A 19,071-nucleotide genomic window follows, 5' to 3' on the forward strand; every position below is an offset into this window, starting at 1 on the left:
AAAATACTTCGCTTTGTTTGACACTGAACTTTTACTTTACATTTAAAATTTGTTCTGTGTCTATGAAATGTTGATTTATGACAAAAGAATGAAAAACTATAACTTAAGCTACTCTTTGCTGTGCCTTCAATCAATTAATTTCATGTATAATAAATCTTCTGAACTATGCGACCAAGTGTTAGCTGGTCGCCCTATTTTAGAAGCAAAAAGAGTTGCACGTGAGTGGTCTGATATAAATTGCAACAATTGATTTGATTTATTTCTAACTATAGTGACTTGATGGCTTCCCATCAATTTACAGGACCATGTGGTCTACTGTTAATGTATCGTTATAAAGACAAAAGTAACCTGTATTGGTCAATTTGTATTATGGATAAATTTGAAAAATACTCCTCACTTTCGTCCTCCAAACTTCTCTGCAGGGTTTGACAATTTCGCATAGCTCAACTGCATCCCCACTGCGGCCTCTGGTAAGCTGAATGCTGATTGCTGACTCCTCGTGCTGATGCCCGGAGCTGAGGCTAGGGTCATGAGCCGACACACTTTAACTGACGCAACCTGTCGTGATAATGTAGTGGATTTGCATGTCTTTGATAACACTGTGATGAGACCCATTGTGAGAACTTTCTCTCAGCACGGCCAAGTGATGATCCCGTGGTACGACAGGATGTAAATACACACACAAACAAACACACGCACTTATAAACACACACGCACAATAGCACGCACGAGTGCGCAGATACCATCTGTGTTGAGTAGGACTTGCTTTTACATCTGAGGAAAAGAGTGGCGCTTTTTCCTGTTAGACTGAGAAGACCTCCTGCACTTTTCAAGCTTTTTCTTTAGCAATTCAGTATCTAGCATTGACGTTGTGAACAGATAGTTAATGTAACTTCATGTTATGGTATTCCGTGCATAAATTCAACTGTCGTTCAATAAAATAATTTCAACAAAGTTCAATATTTGCAAATATATATCTCAAATGGACGTTTGTCAGATGGTTACGTCGCAACGGCCTCAATATTGAGTTCTGGGCTTGATCTCAACTGTTCATTGTACAGATGCCACAGTACAGATGCGTGAAGTGGCCGATATTTTGTCCACACTTGTTAAACAATCTGTGTATTCAATTCTGCGCGTCGGTCTTCTTCTTGGCATTGGCAGATTTAAAATAGGATATGTATGGACCGACATGCATAATGCAGGTGGCAATAGCTGTACGTGCATCCCATGAAACTGACTATAGTCTTCGCGTCGCCACCTGACGTACCGGTAGAGACCAACAGCCAACTTGCTCCATCTTGGCTCGATCATATAGCGAAATTACGGATATAGGGGTTTCTCTGGTTTGCTTGCATCAAATAAACTTATATGCATTTCTATCCATTGATGATTATGGATTAGTTGGTTCTTACCTGCATTTAAAAAACACAGATAGCAGAGCAGATAACGTTCTTGGATAATATCTTAATGTTAGGGTATTAGTAAACTCGTTGGGAATTTCCGTGTATACTTTTTCATTTTGCCATGACTCATGACCTTTGGGTATTTATAAAAGATTCGTTTTTTTTTAATCCCATCTTGCACATTAGTAGTAATACACGAAGGTTTTAACATGCAGATCCGTTATTTGTCGATCTATGAACGGAGGCCGCCAGAAGGGAGACATTTTTCCTTATTGTACACTTTTTTTCTCAATATCAATTTCCCTGTTCATTTCAAATTTGCATTTTCCTACAGTGTCTTACATTATTACCTTATTTTTTGTGACTGAGCTGAAATATTATTTTTTTGAGTTATAATATTTATCACCTTAACCAAACACTTTAATTCTAATCTGGTGCAAGTAGTAAATATCACAAGGAAATAAAATCCCTTACGCTCGACTGGCACTATGAAAATGAATAATTTCAATCTCGTTGTAAAGTTATACATGAAGCCTTTTTAAGTACAAAGATGAGTGCTGACCTTTGACACTTGAATACAGAAATGAATATCCAATCTCCATTTTCTCGCCAAAACAGTTAACACACATAGTCAAAATCCTATCATCTTTTTCGCAATGCTCATTCGGCCCAACCACACATCATTCTATCTTACATCCGCTTTCGTAAGAAGAAACGAGAAAATGGAGAAATCACTTCCATTTACGAGAGAAGTGAGGAAGAAAGCAACGGATCACAAATAACAGCTGGTACCGGTAGTGAGGCGAACGGTTCCGAACAATATTCATAGATGGTTCCCGTTACCAGTTGAGTTTCACACGGTGGTGTCGCTAATCATTTTGAGATTACGCGACTGAGCCGCCAACAAAGGAAATGTCGCTGCGGGAATGCTGGGTAATAAAGTAAACAAACCCGCCTAGTAGGCGATGAGTGGGTCACGAGGACATTTCGTGGTTTATTTTACTACGCGTGCGCAGCTTAATTGTTTACTGCACCGTCGCAACGCTATCTCACCCTAGTGCTGCCGCCTGGTTGTAATCAACGGAAACCTTTTCAACTTTGCTGTACCCTAGTGTATTGTGGTGTACATGCGTGGAAAATTGTAAATGTTTTTTCCTACAGTCACCCGACAAAGTTGGTTTCCTTGTACTGTTTATAGTACAGAAAGCTGATAATTGCTGCATATTTATACTTTGTCGTACGGTTTATACTTTGGCGCACATCAGGATTCCAACGAAACAACACAAAACAGCGTGGTTCTATTATGCACGTAATCCGTGTACGCTTGGAAATAGGTTGGCAACACTTAAAGATAATAATACTATGAGCAGCTGATTGACTATTATAACTACGATTTAACCTGTCATTTCGTGTTTATAGTTTCGGTATTTCTGAACTTTCTGGACAGACGTCCAGACAAACGTTTTTAAAACATTCCTACGATCTTAATAAACGAGAAAATACCTTTAAAGCATTTTTTTAGGCGCGGAAACCACTTCAAATTACAAAAACATACGGAACTATATTCTCAAAACGCGGAGCACATTTCTTGTTGAGGAAAAATAGCGGATTGATAAGGACCGGGTACTACTTTCTCTAGGGCACCTATTTATGTTGCCAGCTGAACCTAAAAACGTGTTGTATAGTGTTTGAAAGACTAATTATGTATATGCTTTATAGTGACTGTAGGAAAAATATAATGTGTAACACGAGTGCAAAAGGCCTTTGCTGCACACGAAAGCAATGTTTACGCACGAGCCGCAGGCGAGTTCATAAATAGATTTTCACTGCACGAAGATTTTCACTGCAGTATTATTCAGATCGACCCTTTCTTTATACCCAGCAACTCATGGACATCCTTTGGATCAATGACTGATATGCCCAAACTCAGATAATGCATGTGATGTTTAAGCTTATTCCAGCAGGACTTCCTCTAAAATAAATATTTGGTTTAATATATTAGGTAACGATTTGTCACATGGTCGTGAGGTTAAAGTTTATAAGTAAGCATTGTTTATAACTTCATACTCTTACGATTATATTTTTCCTCATCGAAAGAACCTGGTTGTGAGGTTATGAATTGTCATGAATTGACATAATGAAACTACCAATTATGTTTTGCTACGTTTGAGAATTTTTGGTTTATTTTGAATTATTTTAAATTCCTCAAAGTTCCTTACACGCTAACCTATAAAAGTCTAATATGATCTATCATTGATACAAATTGAAATATTGATGTCCATTATCTGCATTTGTGTAGACTGGACAGATGTGTCATGGGCGTAATTCTAAGCTTGTTCCATTGTCCGGACTCTTTGTTTGCAAAGCTATTTGAGTGGGCATCAAATTAGGCTCGATTGTGTCCGTCGTTGCCGTTTGACTTGCCTTTATTATAGGGTAAAATATTCTTATTAAAATATCACCTAACCCACTAGACCCCATTTTTTCTGGATTGATTATTTTCTTCCAAACGGTGTGTCTTATAAATTAATTTTTATGTAGACCTAAAACTTATTTAACTATTTAAAAAATGGTGTAACCGTGTAAAATAAAATAAATAGATAAATAAATAATAGCAGCGTGTTTTGCGTACATTCAATAGATGTTATCGAACCTTGTAATGATCAAATCAGATATCTTTTATCAAAGTTCCTTATAAGTGGAATGATTAGCAATAACAATATATTTTAATTTACCATAACAATATAGGAGCACAAGGTCAAGTATTTTCAATTAATCAAATTCCCCTATGAAATTTACTTTGTATGACTTATTGAAAATTTATCAAAATTTCTAGTCTTTAAAGCCGTGTAGAGTACCTTTATTTCTGTGCACTGAATCACAGCTAAACATGTTTGAAACAAGAACATCTCTGTATAACCTGGTGGATTTTCCTGGCATATGTATAAGTACAAAATAACTCTAACATAATCCTTACCTGATGTTTATTAGCCGAACCTCAACAAAGCGATATGAGTAAGGTGCGAGGGCCAACCAGGCATACTTAATACCTGTGTTTTATAAGCTAAGGTTGTTAATTATTTTTTTTACATTTGTTCTAATCTTTTAATACAACCTACCCCCTTCTCATTCATTAGACATATTTTTGCAATACAAATACTATAGTCTCTACACTTTTGTCCAACAAAGAGTTAACTCCCCACATATTTACATACTCTATGGAATCTGTGTAGGAAGTGTTCGAGTCACTGGCCTGCATATAATCTGCTGTTATTACAAATGCAAATCACCGCGGGCACACTCGCCGATACCTGCCACAATTACTCCAGCTGATCTATCGTCTTCGGCCGATCAGCTGTTCTGGGAAACAAACAGGTGATTGCTATCCGATCCCGACGACTTATCTCGCTATTTATCTGACTGCTGCTCTAAAGTATCACTGAAATACTCTTAACGTCTAATGGCTGCAGAACGCCTTTGCACTCGTCCACCATTCGAGTGTTTATCCCTCTAATAACTAGAGTTTATTGCCACTAGAAAGTGTATTGACTTTTCTTCTTATTCAATAAAGGCGTATATCTATTAATCTGAGAGGAAAGCCTTGTCTATGCTAATCTACAGGGGTTCCAGTGTATTAAACCAGTTTTTCTCGCGTGTGGATCTTAAATCGTCATTATTACGATCCTGAGACTGGTTTGGCTTGGATAAGCTTGATTTGAATTTATTTTAAGGTAATCCAACTCCAATCTAGCTGTATTTTATATTTTAATTAAACGTGATTAAAAACTATATGCCAAGTGAAATGTTATTTAAAAAAATAAAATTTCAGTTCCTTATTGACTTTTGACTGTAAATTTAAACTAATCCAGCAATGACAAAAGCGATCATATCAATGTTAATAAAGTAATCTATCCAATACAAAGCCATTCAGTTCCCCTCAAAAGAATGAGGGACCTGTCTGCCTAGATGGGAGATATTTTTTAGGTGGCCACGACCGAACCACCGTTTTACAGAAATATTGCTTTTTAGCTCCGGCTATTTATAATTAGCTGAATTTGAACACGGATCAACCGTGGTCTAGTTAAATATATAAAAGTAACGGAACGTTTTAATCGGTTTGATAACCATAGGCATTTGCAAAAACTGTAGGTTTATGGTAAGTATTGTTTAAACAATATCGAGAAGAATTTTTATGTCACTTAATTTCCAACGGACAAAAACTCATTCAATGCATGCTTGTCAACCTTTCAGTACACATAGTGTTTGGATCTTCCAACATTTATATATCTCCTTACATTTTCCATATAGATTCTAAATAGGTTCAACGACAATTTGGTAGAAATAAAGCATTTTGGTAAACACTAAACCAAGCGTCCAGTCACTTCACTCGTGTTAATATTCAGTAAGTAGAAATCTTCAAGTTTCTTCTAACCTTTAACATATACTTGAGAAGGATATGTTTAGCTCTTGTAGGCTCGATGGCTGTTCATACCTTCTCGTCCCTGGGCGTTCTGTGATCCCATCAGCCACCGCGGCGAAGACCCAGCATACGTGATTCTATCAGCAGCCTCCGCTACTATCAGGGTCTCATCATGGATACTCAGCACACTGCCTCCTTAGTGTATTAACTTTATCACCTTACCTTTTACTTTAGCTTAGACCAATGCGAAATATGTTGAAGGAATCCACATCTCTAGTTATGTAGATGGTTATGGGTTGATTAATAAGGTAGTAAATGTACCGCGAGAAAATGAGGTCACTTGAAAAGTGGGACGAGTTTCTTTACCTCCGGAACCGTAGTGTAATTTAAAACATTAGCAATTGAAAAATTTAAAATATTTTACCTTAAAAATTCAATAGCTTGACTTCACCTTCCCATGCATTTAGTAAAGTCCAACCCTCATTTTGTAGGGTGGTAAAGGCATCTTAGACTCAAATTTACGGGTTCAATCACGAATATGTCCAAAACAGGTTCAACTGCTCTAATTTGAAAGCATTTTAGTGTTTTTCTTACAAAAATGACTTTTAGCTAATATTCAAACGACATAGGATCGGCTTACAAAATAAAAATTACCGTTTCTATTCTTTTTGTTACAGTTTTAGATATAGTTACGGATCACACGTAAATAGCCAATTGCTTTATAGAAGTATTAAAACACCTTTAGATTTTGAATTAGTGGTTTTCTCTTTTTATGTAGTTGAACGGTAAGTGTTCTTGCATGGATAACCATTTTACTGACCGTCCAATACTTTAAAGTAAACCCCCATTTTTTTTTATTTCTGTTGACAGTAATTTGGAAAAAATCATCTTACTAGATAACCATCTATCCTTTTACATGATTAGACTACTCTTTTTTCTTGTATACCAAATAAATATTAGAGATCCATTGTTTCCCGTATCACGTTTGATCAATTCTAAGATCAAATTTTATTACAAAAGAATCCGGATATGCCAACAACATTTTTAAGTACACGCACACAAAGAACCACCCACTATATGCAACCCAAGTGTATGGACCACGGCCAGCTTGCTAAGTAACAACTAGACTATTGCACATAAATCACAAATTATGTCTTGCTATATAGAACATTTCAATAAAATCCCACTGGTTGCAGAAAATATTGCTCTTTTCAGTTCTTACAGTTTTATTGTACTTTTATTCTATGCAAAACATTTTTTTGTTTTGTTCTGCAATACAACTTGTTTATAACTATAACAACCTTCTTGTGTCATTTACAGCTCTTAGTTTGTTTGTGTTGTAGTTTGGCAAGTACTGTTTGTTTTATGTATAAAAATCAATAAGATCATATCCCTAAGTTTATATTATACTAGCTGTTGTACCCGTGCTTTGCAACGGGAAGAGGACACGAAATATAGATATGTTGACCTTTACATATATATCGTATAAAATGGTTCGGTACTCATCGGCCAACGTTTAAAAGCAACTTTAAATGTAAAAATGTCAATGCGGAGTCCAATTAATGCAACACATGTTAAACAGTTCGAATTTATAAATAAACTACCAAATGCATTCAGAACATGCAAAACCAAAAGCTCGCCTTAAAACTTTGGACATCCAAGGGGCGAAGCCCGAGGGTTACTCAGGGAAGTGATTAGGCTTAGGATATTCCTAGATGTATGGAAAATTTTTTTGCATATTTTTGGCTGTATCGGTTTTGTATTTTAGTCGGGACAGCCGCATAGACAGAAATCACCTTAATTTTATAATAGTAGGTATATTGAAATTCACGTTCGAGTGTCACCATTGTGTACGTCTAGGGACTTAAATTTGATGATACTAAATAGCATTTGCCTAATATTCTTTACCAATAATTTATGTGAAGCCACAAACAATAATATTTGAAAATATAGAAATTGCCAGTAGCTAAATGTGCACACCATAAGTTATGTTTCGTGTTTTATCCTTCCTTTAATTTTTGTGTTCTGATTATATTACTTCGATAAGGCACCTACAACTACACACCTATTTCTGAATCATGGTGGTACTTGGCAACAGAGTACTTCTTAATGATAATAAAGGAACGATGTATTTTTGTTGTAATTTGTTGCATTTTATCTAGACTGTGACACCAATAATCTCCTTCCTAATAAAATCCATATAGTGTATAATTCAATTACAATTAAAGGTAAGTTACTTATTTTTATGTCAAATCCCATTCCAAACAAAGTACGTTGTTCAGAAAGTTTAAATGCAATGCAGACATCATCGTTATAGTCCTCGTTGAATGCTTCAATCGTTGATTGCCCATTCGCTCGTTACATCGCTAAATCGTTATTTATGATAGAATACTAATGCGGAACTTAAATCCACCAAAGCTGTGCAACGTTACTAACGATTTCAAAAATTACACCAAAATTGATTGAAACTTAATCCCTAGAATACTGATAGTTTCATCCGAATTACCCTCTGAATTTTAGCTACTACAATTTCCTTTGTTTCTTACTATCGCAATCACCATTATAAGGCACTAGGGCAATCCCTGACTATCATCGGGTTAAATTTCGAAAATGCATGCTTCTCACACGGAAAGCTGTATGTTGCGTGCTCACGTGGTGGTAGGTACGCCTAAAAACTTATATATTTATATACCTAATAAAAAAACAAAAAAAATGTTCATCCATTAGCAATAAAATAAAATGTTCTATTTGAATTTGTTGTATACAGTTTTATTATTCATCGTAAAGAACAAATTACCATTTACAATAATATTTGTTAAGCGCAGCAACTCGCGCCGGGTAACTGCTTGTAGTAAATATAGTTAATAGTAAAATGTATTTTATTTCAGTAACTACTGTATAGATGGCGCGTTTTACGAAGAATTTTTATTTTATGTGTGACTCTTTTCAATATTTTAACTTAATAAGTTAAACTTGTATTACAACAGTAGTTGCTACTATATTTTTTTGTTTTTATTACAATTTTTTTTAACTTCTTTACATTTATATTCCACGTTTTATGAAACTTTTGTTTGTTTAGGACTTTATCGTTACGGGTACCTTTAGTTTGCAAAATAAAAAGTTCGAAAAGTAAACAATTACAAATGAGTTAATCTTTAGTCACATAGGAAGTACAAAATAATGCAAAATGCAACACAAGAACATAAGAGGCTGTAGCATGATAGCTATGTATGGCAAAACATTTACAGCCAAGTCATTCATGTAAACCTGGAATAGTTTTAATTTTATGAAACTTGTCAACAAGAAAGCCCATAGAGTATGGAAAGGCAAACCATGTAAGACCGTGTACTCGGTGTCAGCGTCGTACAACCTCGAGTTTACGGCTCCACTGATCGAGATAGGGGTCTGAGATTTGCATGGACTAGGTCCCCATCTTCGGTATTTCACTTTTTCCAAACCTAGGAAGGAACAGGTTTCCTGCTGAAACCGTTACCCAAGAAACTGGATCCTCACCACGATTAAACGTTTCATTCCGTTATTCTATTGCATAACTTGTCATGACAACTCCCTAGGAATCGCTGCGATTCCGCTAGACTCATAATATTCCTATTAAACATGGTTCCTAAGCTCCCCATTGGGTTATTTTTAAATCTTTTTCTAATGTATGTATAGGTGGAGTAGGTTTATATGATTGACATAATATAGTATGGCTTGTGCATTGCATGATGCTGCATTACGGACATATGCAGTACAGACTGTAGGGCATATACGACTTGTTTACCGTACAAACTTTCCTAAATATTCCGTTAAAAATCAGCCAAAGTTTACTAATAATTTAAAATAATGTTACGGCTGTGTTTTTGAAACAAATAGGTACACTTAAGTTCAGCAGAACACTAGTAGTCAAATATAGGCTACTGTTATGAATTAGCAAATCTGGTTTATCCTTCGCTATGTAAGATTTTGACTCAAATGAGAACAACGAGATCTACTTCACCTCAATAAAAACGGATTTTCATCAATTCGTTCAAAACAATCAAAGACGATTATTCATATAATAATAAAAATAATATAACTAGGTACTATAATCATTACAAATTTTATTTCACTAGCAGTCATGTACAATAGCTGCGTATTTTGGCTGGAACGTGAGTAGAGGCACAGATAATATAACCCCTGGTAGAGGTAACGTAGAATATAGTTCGTTTCATTTTTTGCAAGAATAATTTGTTTATGACGACAGCCACCGATTTTTTAGCTAGGATCATTAATTAAAATCCCAGTAGTAATTGATCAATGTTGTATCTCTCCAAGTCCTTGATCAATTATAGCTGCTGCCGGTCCGTGTTTGAACCTCCAAAATACTGCAACTTCTCCCGACACCCAACAACCTACGGTCTACGAAGACAAGGATTACGTTTGCTAGAACACAGATATCTGACGCCGCGATACAATACCGTGTTGTAGCGTGTGGGGCGTGACCCAGTGGATGAGGACCTCGCGGTTTTTATAACATTTACCTCCCAACCTCATTACCCGCATGCGATACCTCTATTAAAGGTCACTTTCGCTCTGGCCTCTTTTTTCAAATTACTTCCCCGGTTCTTAGACCGTTCGCGACCACGTTACGTGTGTTGCTCGTGTGGCAAGTAGAGAAGTTCAGAGGTCGTTGCCGGGTGAGACGGTTGAGCAAAGATTGTCTAAATATAAGCAGAAAATAAGTCTGTAACTGATCTTGGAGTGATTAAGTTATTTTCGGTAGATTTATTCGAAACTGCCATTAATTATTTAAATACAAAAAATATAAAACTTGGAAGGTGTCAGATTTGGTTTGTCAGCACAAACCCAGAGAGCGTACTTTTAGGTGGAGATTGTTGTTGAATGAATGACTATGTTGTAGCTTAATATGATCAGTTGATGCTTTCGTCAAAAAAATCATTAAAACAATCCTACACAATTTAAAGTGGAGAACAAAATATTCCCCAACATTGTCTGGTAAATTAGTTTAATCTTAATAATATTATAACTATGCTGCGTTATGCCTATATATAATAATTTAAGTATATTATAAATATACAGGCATTTTCAAGATTTTTTCGTTGTACCAACCACTCCAATAGCTTAAAATCAATATGGATTCAATGCAAGTAACAAGCTGGTAGATTATAGCATACACTTTACCTTCCTAATCTAACCTAACTCCAAAACACTGAATGCAGCCACGAAGCCCCATAAACCCCGACCTGTCCTCCCCACGAGCCTAAATAAGATTGTGTTTATACAATTCCCTTTCCTCCCGGAAAATTACCCATTATTACTTGCAAATTTACCCTTTTGTATCTAGGCGTTTCATTGGTCGTATATTAAACCAGTTCGTTACCTCCCCTACATGCGCTAAAAATTTCGCGCAGGTCGCTTTCTAACCGGCCGACCTATAGTTTTATTTTTTTATTCATCGTTCAGATCTGTAACCGTGAGATTCCGTTCAAGAGGTTTTACTAAAGAGAATTGCGCAGACGCTTAAGTCAATCTCGGCGGCTATAAGTAATAAATAACTGAAGTCATAAAAGACAAAATGAGAGTGAAAGGTGCTCCAGAAGCATAGAGGAAGATATACGACGCTGTAAACTTGAATGGCAAATGTTACCTCTATGCATTTTACTATTCTCATCGTAACAGCTACAGTTTAGTGTTGGTGATTACATCGGAAGGTTGACCGTTATGAAAGTGTTTAACGCTCCTGCTAGCTGTTGATGGACACAAATAAATGTTTAGCCTACAAAACACACTTAGGTTGAATACAGTAGTTATGTGATTGTGCCTTGTCATATTAAATTAATAGCAAAGTAAGATGCATAAATGCTTTGAAATTAAATTCGTCAAGCCAAATTATAAAATATAATGGTCAAAGTGAAATTTCTAGTCGTTATCGTTCACAGACTATTAATACTAACGAGTTTTTCCCACACATCAAATAAACTCTAAATGCACTTTAATAATTAAAAAATTAATCCACAATTAAGTGTAGAAAATGTCATTTAAGTTATCTTACTAATATTATAAATGTGAAAGTTTGTGTGTTTGTTTGTTTGTTGTTTGTTTGTTTGTTTGTTTGTTTGTGTGTTTGAAGTTCAATCACGCATAAACCACTGGACGGATTGGGCTGAAATTTGGCATGATGATAGCTTACATTCCCGATTAACATATAGGCGTATTCTTATCTCAAAAATCCTTTCGGGCTCCGCCCCAGTGGCTCCGGAATTCCCCATGTTAATCTTATGAGTATTCATATTTAAAAGGAATTAAAGAATTTAGTAAGCTGTTTCAACTAAAAAATTTTGTTCTATGATATGGAAAAGCATTAAAAAGTTATAAGATTTACCAACAGGGTGCAGCACTATATTTTTTTGCATTTATGAAAACAGCCAATTTAAACTAAGCAGCAATAAACAACTGTGATTTGCAATGAGAACTGTCAAAGTAGGATTTTTTACAGTTATGTTTATGTTTTTCATTTCATGAATAATTTGTGATATTTTGCGAATTGTTAGTAATTTATTTTTCTCTATTGTTTAGGTGAAGTGGTAGAACATTTTGGCTATGGTAGATGTGTAATACTATAGAATACTGTAAATTAAAAAAAACAAATTTTATCAAACTGTGTCCTCCCTTATTGCAATCGCAAAGCTTGAGTATAACTGCAATAAGCATTTTATACTTATATTCCAACCTCGTACGAAGGACGGGTACTCTGCTAGTAACATAAGTTGAAAACAATATTATCTGTTCTTGGATTAATTAATTCAAAATTTATCTTTGTAACATTAAAACATATAAAATCATTACACTGTTACACGTAATAACCAATGCTCCACAACACAACAAATCCCTTCTTCACTCAACGATCAGCTGATCGGCAGCCAGCTGGTGTGACCTTGAGCTTGACCGCTCTGACACCTGCGGCTGCCTCTACATCACTGCGATATCGTAAATCCTTCAGCGGTTTAGCTCATTTCCCTGTGAAACCCACCGCTTCCCCTTTCCTGGCCGACATTAACATAACTATTAGTGTAACGATTTACCCACACAAATCACAGGGTTAAGTTGTTGATTTTAAATGAGCAAAGTGGTTTTAGTTGTCCATTTGGCTTTAAACCTTATATTTTTACAATACTCTTTATGAGAACCCTACATAGGCCTATGCGTAATATAGTTCCATCTCCCTTAGTAAAAGGTGTATAACCTCTATTGAATGTTTTACGGGGTTCCACATTACTGGAATGCATATTTATGGATTAAGTTAGTTAGGGCACAAGCACATAAAAGCTACACTTTTAAATCATAGTCTATAGGCTATGATCAAAAGTCCATCCAATTTTTTAAAGAATATTATTAAAAATCTTTACATACTATCGAAATTCATTCCGATGTTGATAACAATTTATAGTAGCGTAATTTAAGTAGGTAATGTTTTATTATGAAAAATACAGCAAATATAATGTGTGTAACAATTATTGTACGAAGCATATACCCTTAAATTTGTATACCAGAAAATATGTAAACATTTGCAAAAAACATGCACATTTTTTAAGACGTCCCAAATTAATGTAGGAAATTAGTGTAAAGCTTAAAATGAAAAAAGTTCCAGATAATGTACGTAGAACTTTTCCTCGAGGTATAATGGTTATTGACTCAATTGCTATTTTGTGTGCGACTCTTTTTTTACATATAAAAGATAATGGTTTATAACTACTGTATCAGAGAGTATTAAGGTTTAATGTGACAATTAGTTCATGGGATTACGACAGATTTACGACTTCTGTTTACCATCACTTTGCCATGAATGGGTTCTCAACATATTGAAAGTACAGTCAACGCAACTAACTCTTGATTGGCAGTTCAATGTTACATTCATACATATTTCGTATCTGAATACTTATCTACAGTACCTACTTCTGCACTGCTTGCTGCCACTTACCTACTTACTTATTTGATTTGAGCTTTGAATAACTTCAATAATAATTGCGTAAACTATTAAGGTAATTGCAATTCTATTTTATATTAACTCTCATAAATAATCCTACTTTTATTTTACTTTGTGAATGTTTAATCGTAAACTCCTTTATGTTCGTGAAATATTCAATTGCTAATTAAAAATATATTATCCGCAGTTTGGAGAAAATATATGCGATCTAATAAGTCACTGTCACGTAGGCCCTACAGTTGTGTTGTCTATATAAATAAAATTATAGTTTTGGCTGTACATTGCTCAGAATTATATATTTTAATTTTTTATTTTACGTTTTATACGTTAAAGAAGCCGAAGCAAGTCTTATATAAATTTCTGTCTGTCTGATTGTTTGTCTGTATGTCTGTCACGGCCCAGAAGGCATTTTACGCGGCCTACGGCCTACTCCAAGAATACTAGAGTACCGATCATGGTTCTAATAGTTTAATTATATTCACAGGATTGGCGAGAGTGTCTTTACCCATTAAAATTTGTATTATATTTTGTATTATATTTATATTATATGTTAATTGTATTATATTTCTATTTTGGAAATAAAATAACGTAGATCAAAAACCCAATTAGCGATTTTTGTCAAGTTTTCTCCCTATATTTACTACATACGTCATTTGTGAAATACTAATCATCTAAAGGGAAAATCCATAATAGCGTATGCCTTAGGTTTAGTACATAGTTTAGTTTATGCGTATAGTAGTTATGGTTTAGTTTTGAAAAAGGTGTCTGTACATATTTTACAGGTATACTTATCAACATGTGTTCAAGAAAATGTTTGCCTATACATATTATCTGATTTGAAACCTACATACCTTGAAACTACATACCTCGAAGTAAAACTTTTAAATGGTTTACCGGAAACTCGGTATTTATGTTTGCTACAATGTAAATTTATTACAAATATTATTATTTAGGATCTCATGATAACAATTTGTTTTAGGTTTCGTTTTTGGCATTTTGGAGAGTGGAAGGAGGTATTGGTGGATGACCGGTTACCAACCTACAGGGGACGACTAATTTATCTTCATTCGACAAACCCGACAGAATTCTGGGCAGCACTTTTAGAGAAGGCATACGCTAAGTAAGTTACTTATAACATTAGTTATAAGTTTTATTTATTTGGTTCAAAGGAAGTAGGGTCGAATTTCTTAATGGACTCTAGATATAGGCCTATGCATATAGCTTCACATAAGGGTGTACATTATAATTATTATTAACTTCGTACACCGCATCGATACATAGTAATAAGAGGGGATCAGTTTATTTTTAGTGGGAAGAGTAGTCCCAGCAATACCGGGTATTCCTAAAGTAAGTAGGTACAAAAAAATAGGAATATACTAGCAGAGTACCCGTCCTTCGTACGGGGTTGGCATATAAGTTTAAAATGCTTATTGCAGCTATGCGTTTGTAATGGGGGAGGAGAAAGTTTGATAAAATTTGCTTCTTTAAATTTACGGTATACTATTGGTAATACACATCTACTATAGCCATAATGTTCTACCACTTCACCTAAAAAGTAAGAAAAATAAATTATTAAAAATTCTCAAAAAATCACAAATTATTCATGACATTAAAAACATAAGCATAACTGTAAACAATCCTACTCTGACAGTTCTCATTACATAAATGAAAAAAAAATATATAGTGCTGCACCCTGTTTGTAAATCTTATAACTTTAATGCTTTTGAATATCACAGAACCAACATATTAGTTGAAACAGCTGACTAAATTCTTTAATTCCCTTTAAATATGAATACTCAACATGGGGAACTACAGAGCCACTGGGGCGGAGCCCGAAAGGATTTTTGAGATAAGAATATGCCTATATGTTAATCGGGAATGTGAGCTATCATGATGCCAAATTTCAGCCCAATCCGTCCAGTGGTTTATGCGTGATTGAACTTCAAACAAACAAACAAACAAACAAACAAACAAACAAACAAACACACAAACTTTCACATTTATAATATTAGTAAGATTTATAATGGGTAAAATAAAACGAATATTTTTTTACATTCAAGTAGGCTGATATACATGTTTATTGATTAATTTTACAGTTCATTGGTATACTTTTTACTATTTTTGTGCTTTAATGTTTGGTTGCAACGCCAGAGAGCAGGGTTTCTTTTTATAATACCGTTTTATGTGGCTGAAATATTTTAAAAGTAAGTTTTATTTTTCTAATAATTGAGGCGTTCCATTCCAAAACTTGACAATTTGTATTTTTTAATCGGCATTTTTTTATTTTGAGATATTGGCATCACTGGATTCTTTGGAAAAATCTGTATCGTCTTTAACATTAAAATTTTAAAAACTCACTTTTTCCATTAATAATGTAATGTAGAAAGTAAGGTGTCTTTCCAAAACTAACTTATTATGCCCTAGTTGTTCCATAATTCACTCATTATAATCAGCCAATCAAAACGCTTTATTGTCATGATGTTCACCTGATTTTTTTTTTATACTTTATACTTTTTTATGAAATGGCGACCATACATATTAGGTATTTTAAGCCAAGTATGAATGGAGATGAGTGTAGGATGAGTGGCTGTAGTAAAAATTCTACATTTGAATTTGTAGCCTTTCCGAAACTGTTGACGAAAACAATACTTTCTCCATATACTATGGTAGGCCTATAGGGGGAGAAAGTAAAAATCAATGTATATAATGAATTGGAAGTAAAATACTATTTCATTTCATTTATAAGTAAGTATGATTGGTGGCTAATGAAAACCTAAAAAAATGTTTCTAACCAAAAATAATTTTTATTTCATACATAGTAAATAACAAATTCTCCAAACTCATTAAAACAAGGCTGGATAAATATTTTGAAATATAATCAATGCTATAATTACTATTTTCACCAGTATTTCGACATACGGTACTTTGTAAGAGAAAAGAAAACTTCCAACTGCAGAAGATACTGTTTTTGTTATTTTGTTTCTCATTTACATATTGTCGTCTGCTCCGGACCCGGTGATGATCGTATTACTGTATTTTGATTTTGTAGGCAGTTTCTTGTGTTAACATTCACTAGAATATTACATTTATCTATTTACGGTACTCTATAATTTCAAGTGAACGGATTATTTTTCTTTCTAAATCTTTTAGTCTACAACACCTAATCTTACTTCGTTCAACAATATCGACGTGAAACTCAAGAATTGCTACCATGGTTTGTATAAAACAAGACTAGATTTTAGTTTATAGAATAGGCCTTGAACAATCTTTAATACAGATGAATATCCTATGAAGTATTTTAGTTAGAACTACGTACGCATTACCGTAACAATGTTTAATTGGGATAAGTTGCAGTTCTTGTAATGTAAGTTTACATTGCTGTAACCTAGTTTGCAGGTTAGGGAAATATACAAGATTACATTTTTTTCTTTCTCCATAAGGCAACTAGCGAACGTAACTACGCTGTTTACAAGCCAATATCGTCCCAATGTAATAATTGGCTAGATGTGCTGTACATAGACTAGGGTAAGTAGGTCCACCAGCTTAACTTACATGAAAACTTTTTATGGCAGATAGGCCCATAAAATGAAATGAAATGAAATGAAATGAAATGAAATGAAATGAAATGAAATGAAATGAAATAATATTTTATTTCCCATTAATTATTTACAGACAAGTACATTGTATTTTTTTCTTTTCTTAAATATGAAACAGCAAAATATTACTAACTAGATAACAAAACAAAAATTATATACTGTAGAAATAAGTAAATAAAAGTGTTAAAAAAAAATACATTCTATAAGAAAGGAAAAAGTCTACATAGGCAGGGCCTGTGCGTAGACTGAGTTGCGAAAAGATTAATTTAAATGGGAAGTAAAAAATATATAAGAGAAAAAAAATCGTATAATTTAAACCTTTTTTTTTATTTGTCTTGCTTGAAGCTGAATTTTTAGTGTTCTGGAATAAATTGACGGTAAAAAAAAAAAATCTTTGTGCAAACAGAGGTAATTTATAATATCTGGTGAAGATTGAAGAGGAGAGGTGGGGTGTAGTGTATTAGTCAGTCAGTGAAAGTGGTGTATCAGTGATTGTGTAGGGTCAACGGTCAGGTCCGCCCAACGCGATAACGGCCTCGGTGTCCTCTGTACTCAGACCAACAAGCCACCCCACAACATGCTTCTTAAATAGAGAGAGAGAGGGTGAATTTAGAATGTTGACATTTTGATATCTGTTACACTGTTATTAAAAGATAGGCTACATAAACATATGAAGAATCTAGATTAATAGGCCTACAATAACTTAATTTAATGGTTACAGTTTTCGGTTGGTTTTGTTTGTAAGTACGAGCTAGGGTAACCCTTTAAAGGTATTTTCATACAGTATGACGCCAATGGTATCAACATGTAAATTTGTCCTACAAAGGAATTGCAGTAAGGTATCATCATTCAGTCATATTCAGTGTATGACTTTAAGGGTATCAATACCATATGTAAATTTGACGTAGCCTACTGCTGGCCGTTTTACTATACACAAGCCTGCCATTTTGCTTAAGGCCTACACAAAGGGAATTGACACGTAAGTTTGATGTATGCGTTCCAAGAAACCGACTAGCAAGGACATAAAGAAACTCACTACGACCCAACAAGTTAAAGACGAATGACAGCTGAGAGCACTGCTGGAAGGAGGGTAGCATCGGTTGAGGGGGGGTGGGTGGGTTGCTAAAAGTAACTCTCCCCACGTCAAATTTACTTGCGATACCCATCTAGGGTTAAGGTAACTTTAATTTCATAAGTTACTTACCGTACAATATCTTTGAATTTACTTTCCCTTCAGGTTGTACGGATGTTACGAGAATCTAAGTCACGGTGGTTCAACGACAAGAGCTTTACAAGATTTAACTGGTGGTATTGTACAAAGCTTTGGCCTCAGCAACCAGGATCGCTACCTCACATTTCAAGTCCTCAACAGTGCAGTGCCCCGTTCCAGTTTATTGATAGCTAGCATTAATCCAGTAAGTTGTTTATGTAAACCTCTACTTATAACTTATAAAATAGGCTACTATTATATTACAGGGAAGCGCTTAAACACCACTTGATCTTGTTATAACACTACCACAGTAAAACCTGACTAACTTGACAATTTGTGGACCCAGAGGTTGTCGATTTTGTGGGTTGTGGAATCATCCAGAACTTTGACATTTTAATGGGTTTTATTTAATAAATAAACATAACAGACTAACTTTTACATATAAGTTTATTAGC

General features: G+C 34.6%; 1 protein-coding gene across 1 annotated transcript in view; it reads left to right on the forward strand.

Annotated features, from left to right (window-relative positions):
• LOC128989011 (calpain-1 catalytic subunit-like) overlaps positions 1 to 19,071 on the forward strand; it is a 47,612-nt gene that overhangs the window by 8,674 nt on the left and 19,867 nt on the right. Inside the window, exons 2-3 of the mRNA XM_054410864.1 lie at positions 14,790 to 14,930; positions 18,644 to 18,821. Coding sequence (XP_054266839.1) covers positions 14,790 to 14,930; positions 18,644 to 18,821 — 319 coding nt within the window. The remainder of the gene's footprint in view (positions 1 to 14,789; positions 14,931 to 18,643; positions 18,822 to 19,071) is intronic.

This window comes from Macrosteles quadrilineatus, unplaced genomic scaffold, assembly GCF_028750875.1.
Source record: "Macrosteles quadrilineatus isolate MER2022 unplaced genomic scaffold, UCM_ALF_1.0 Scaffold_3__2_contigs__length_128488019, whole genome shotgun sequence".
Classification (NCBI taxonomy): domain Eukaryota; kingdom Metazoa; phylum Arthropoda; class Insecta; order Hemiptera; family Cicadellidae; genus Macrosteles; species Macrosteles quadrilineatus.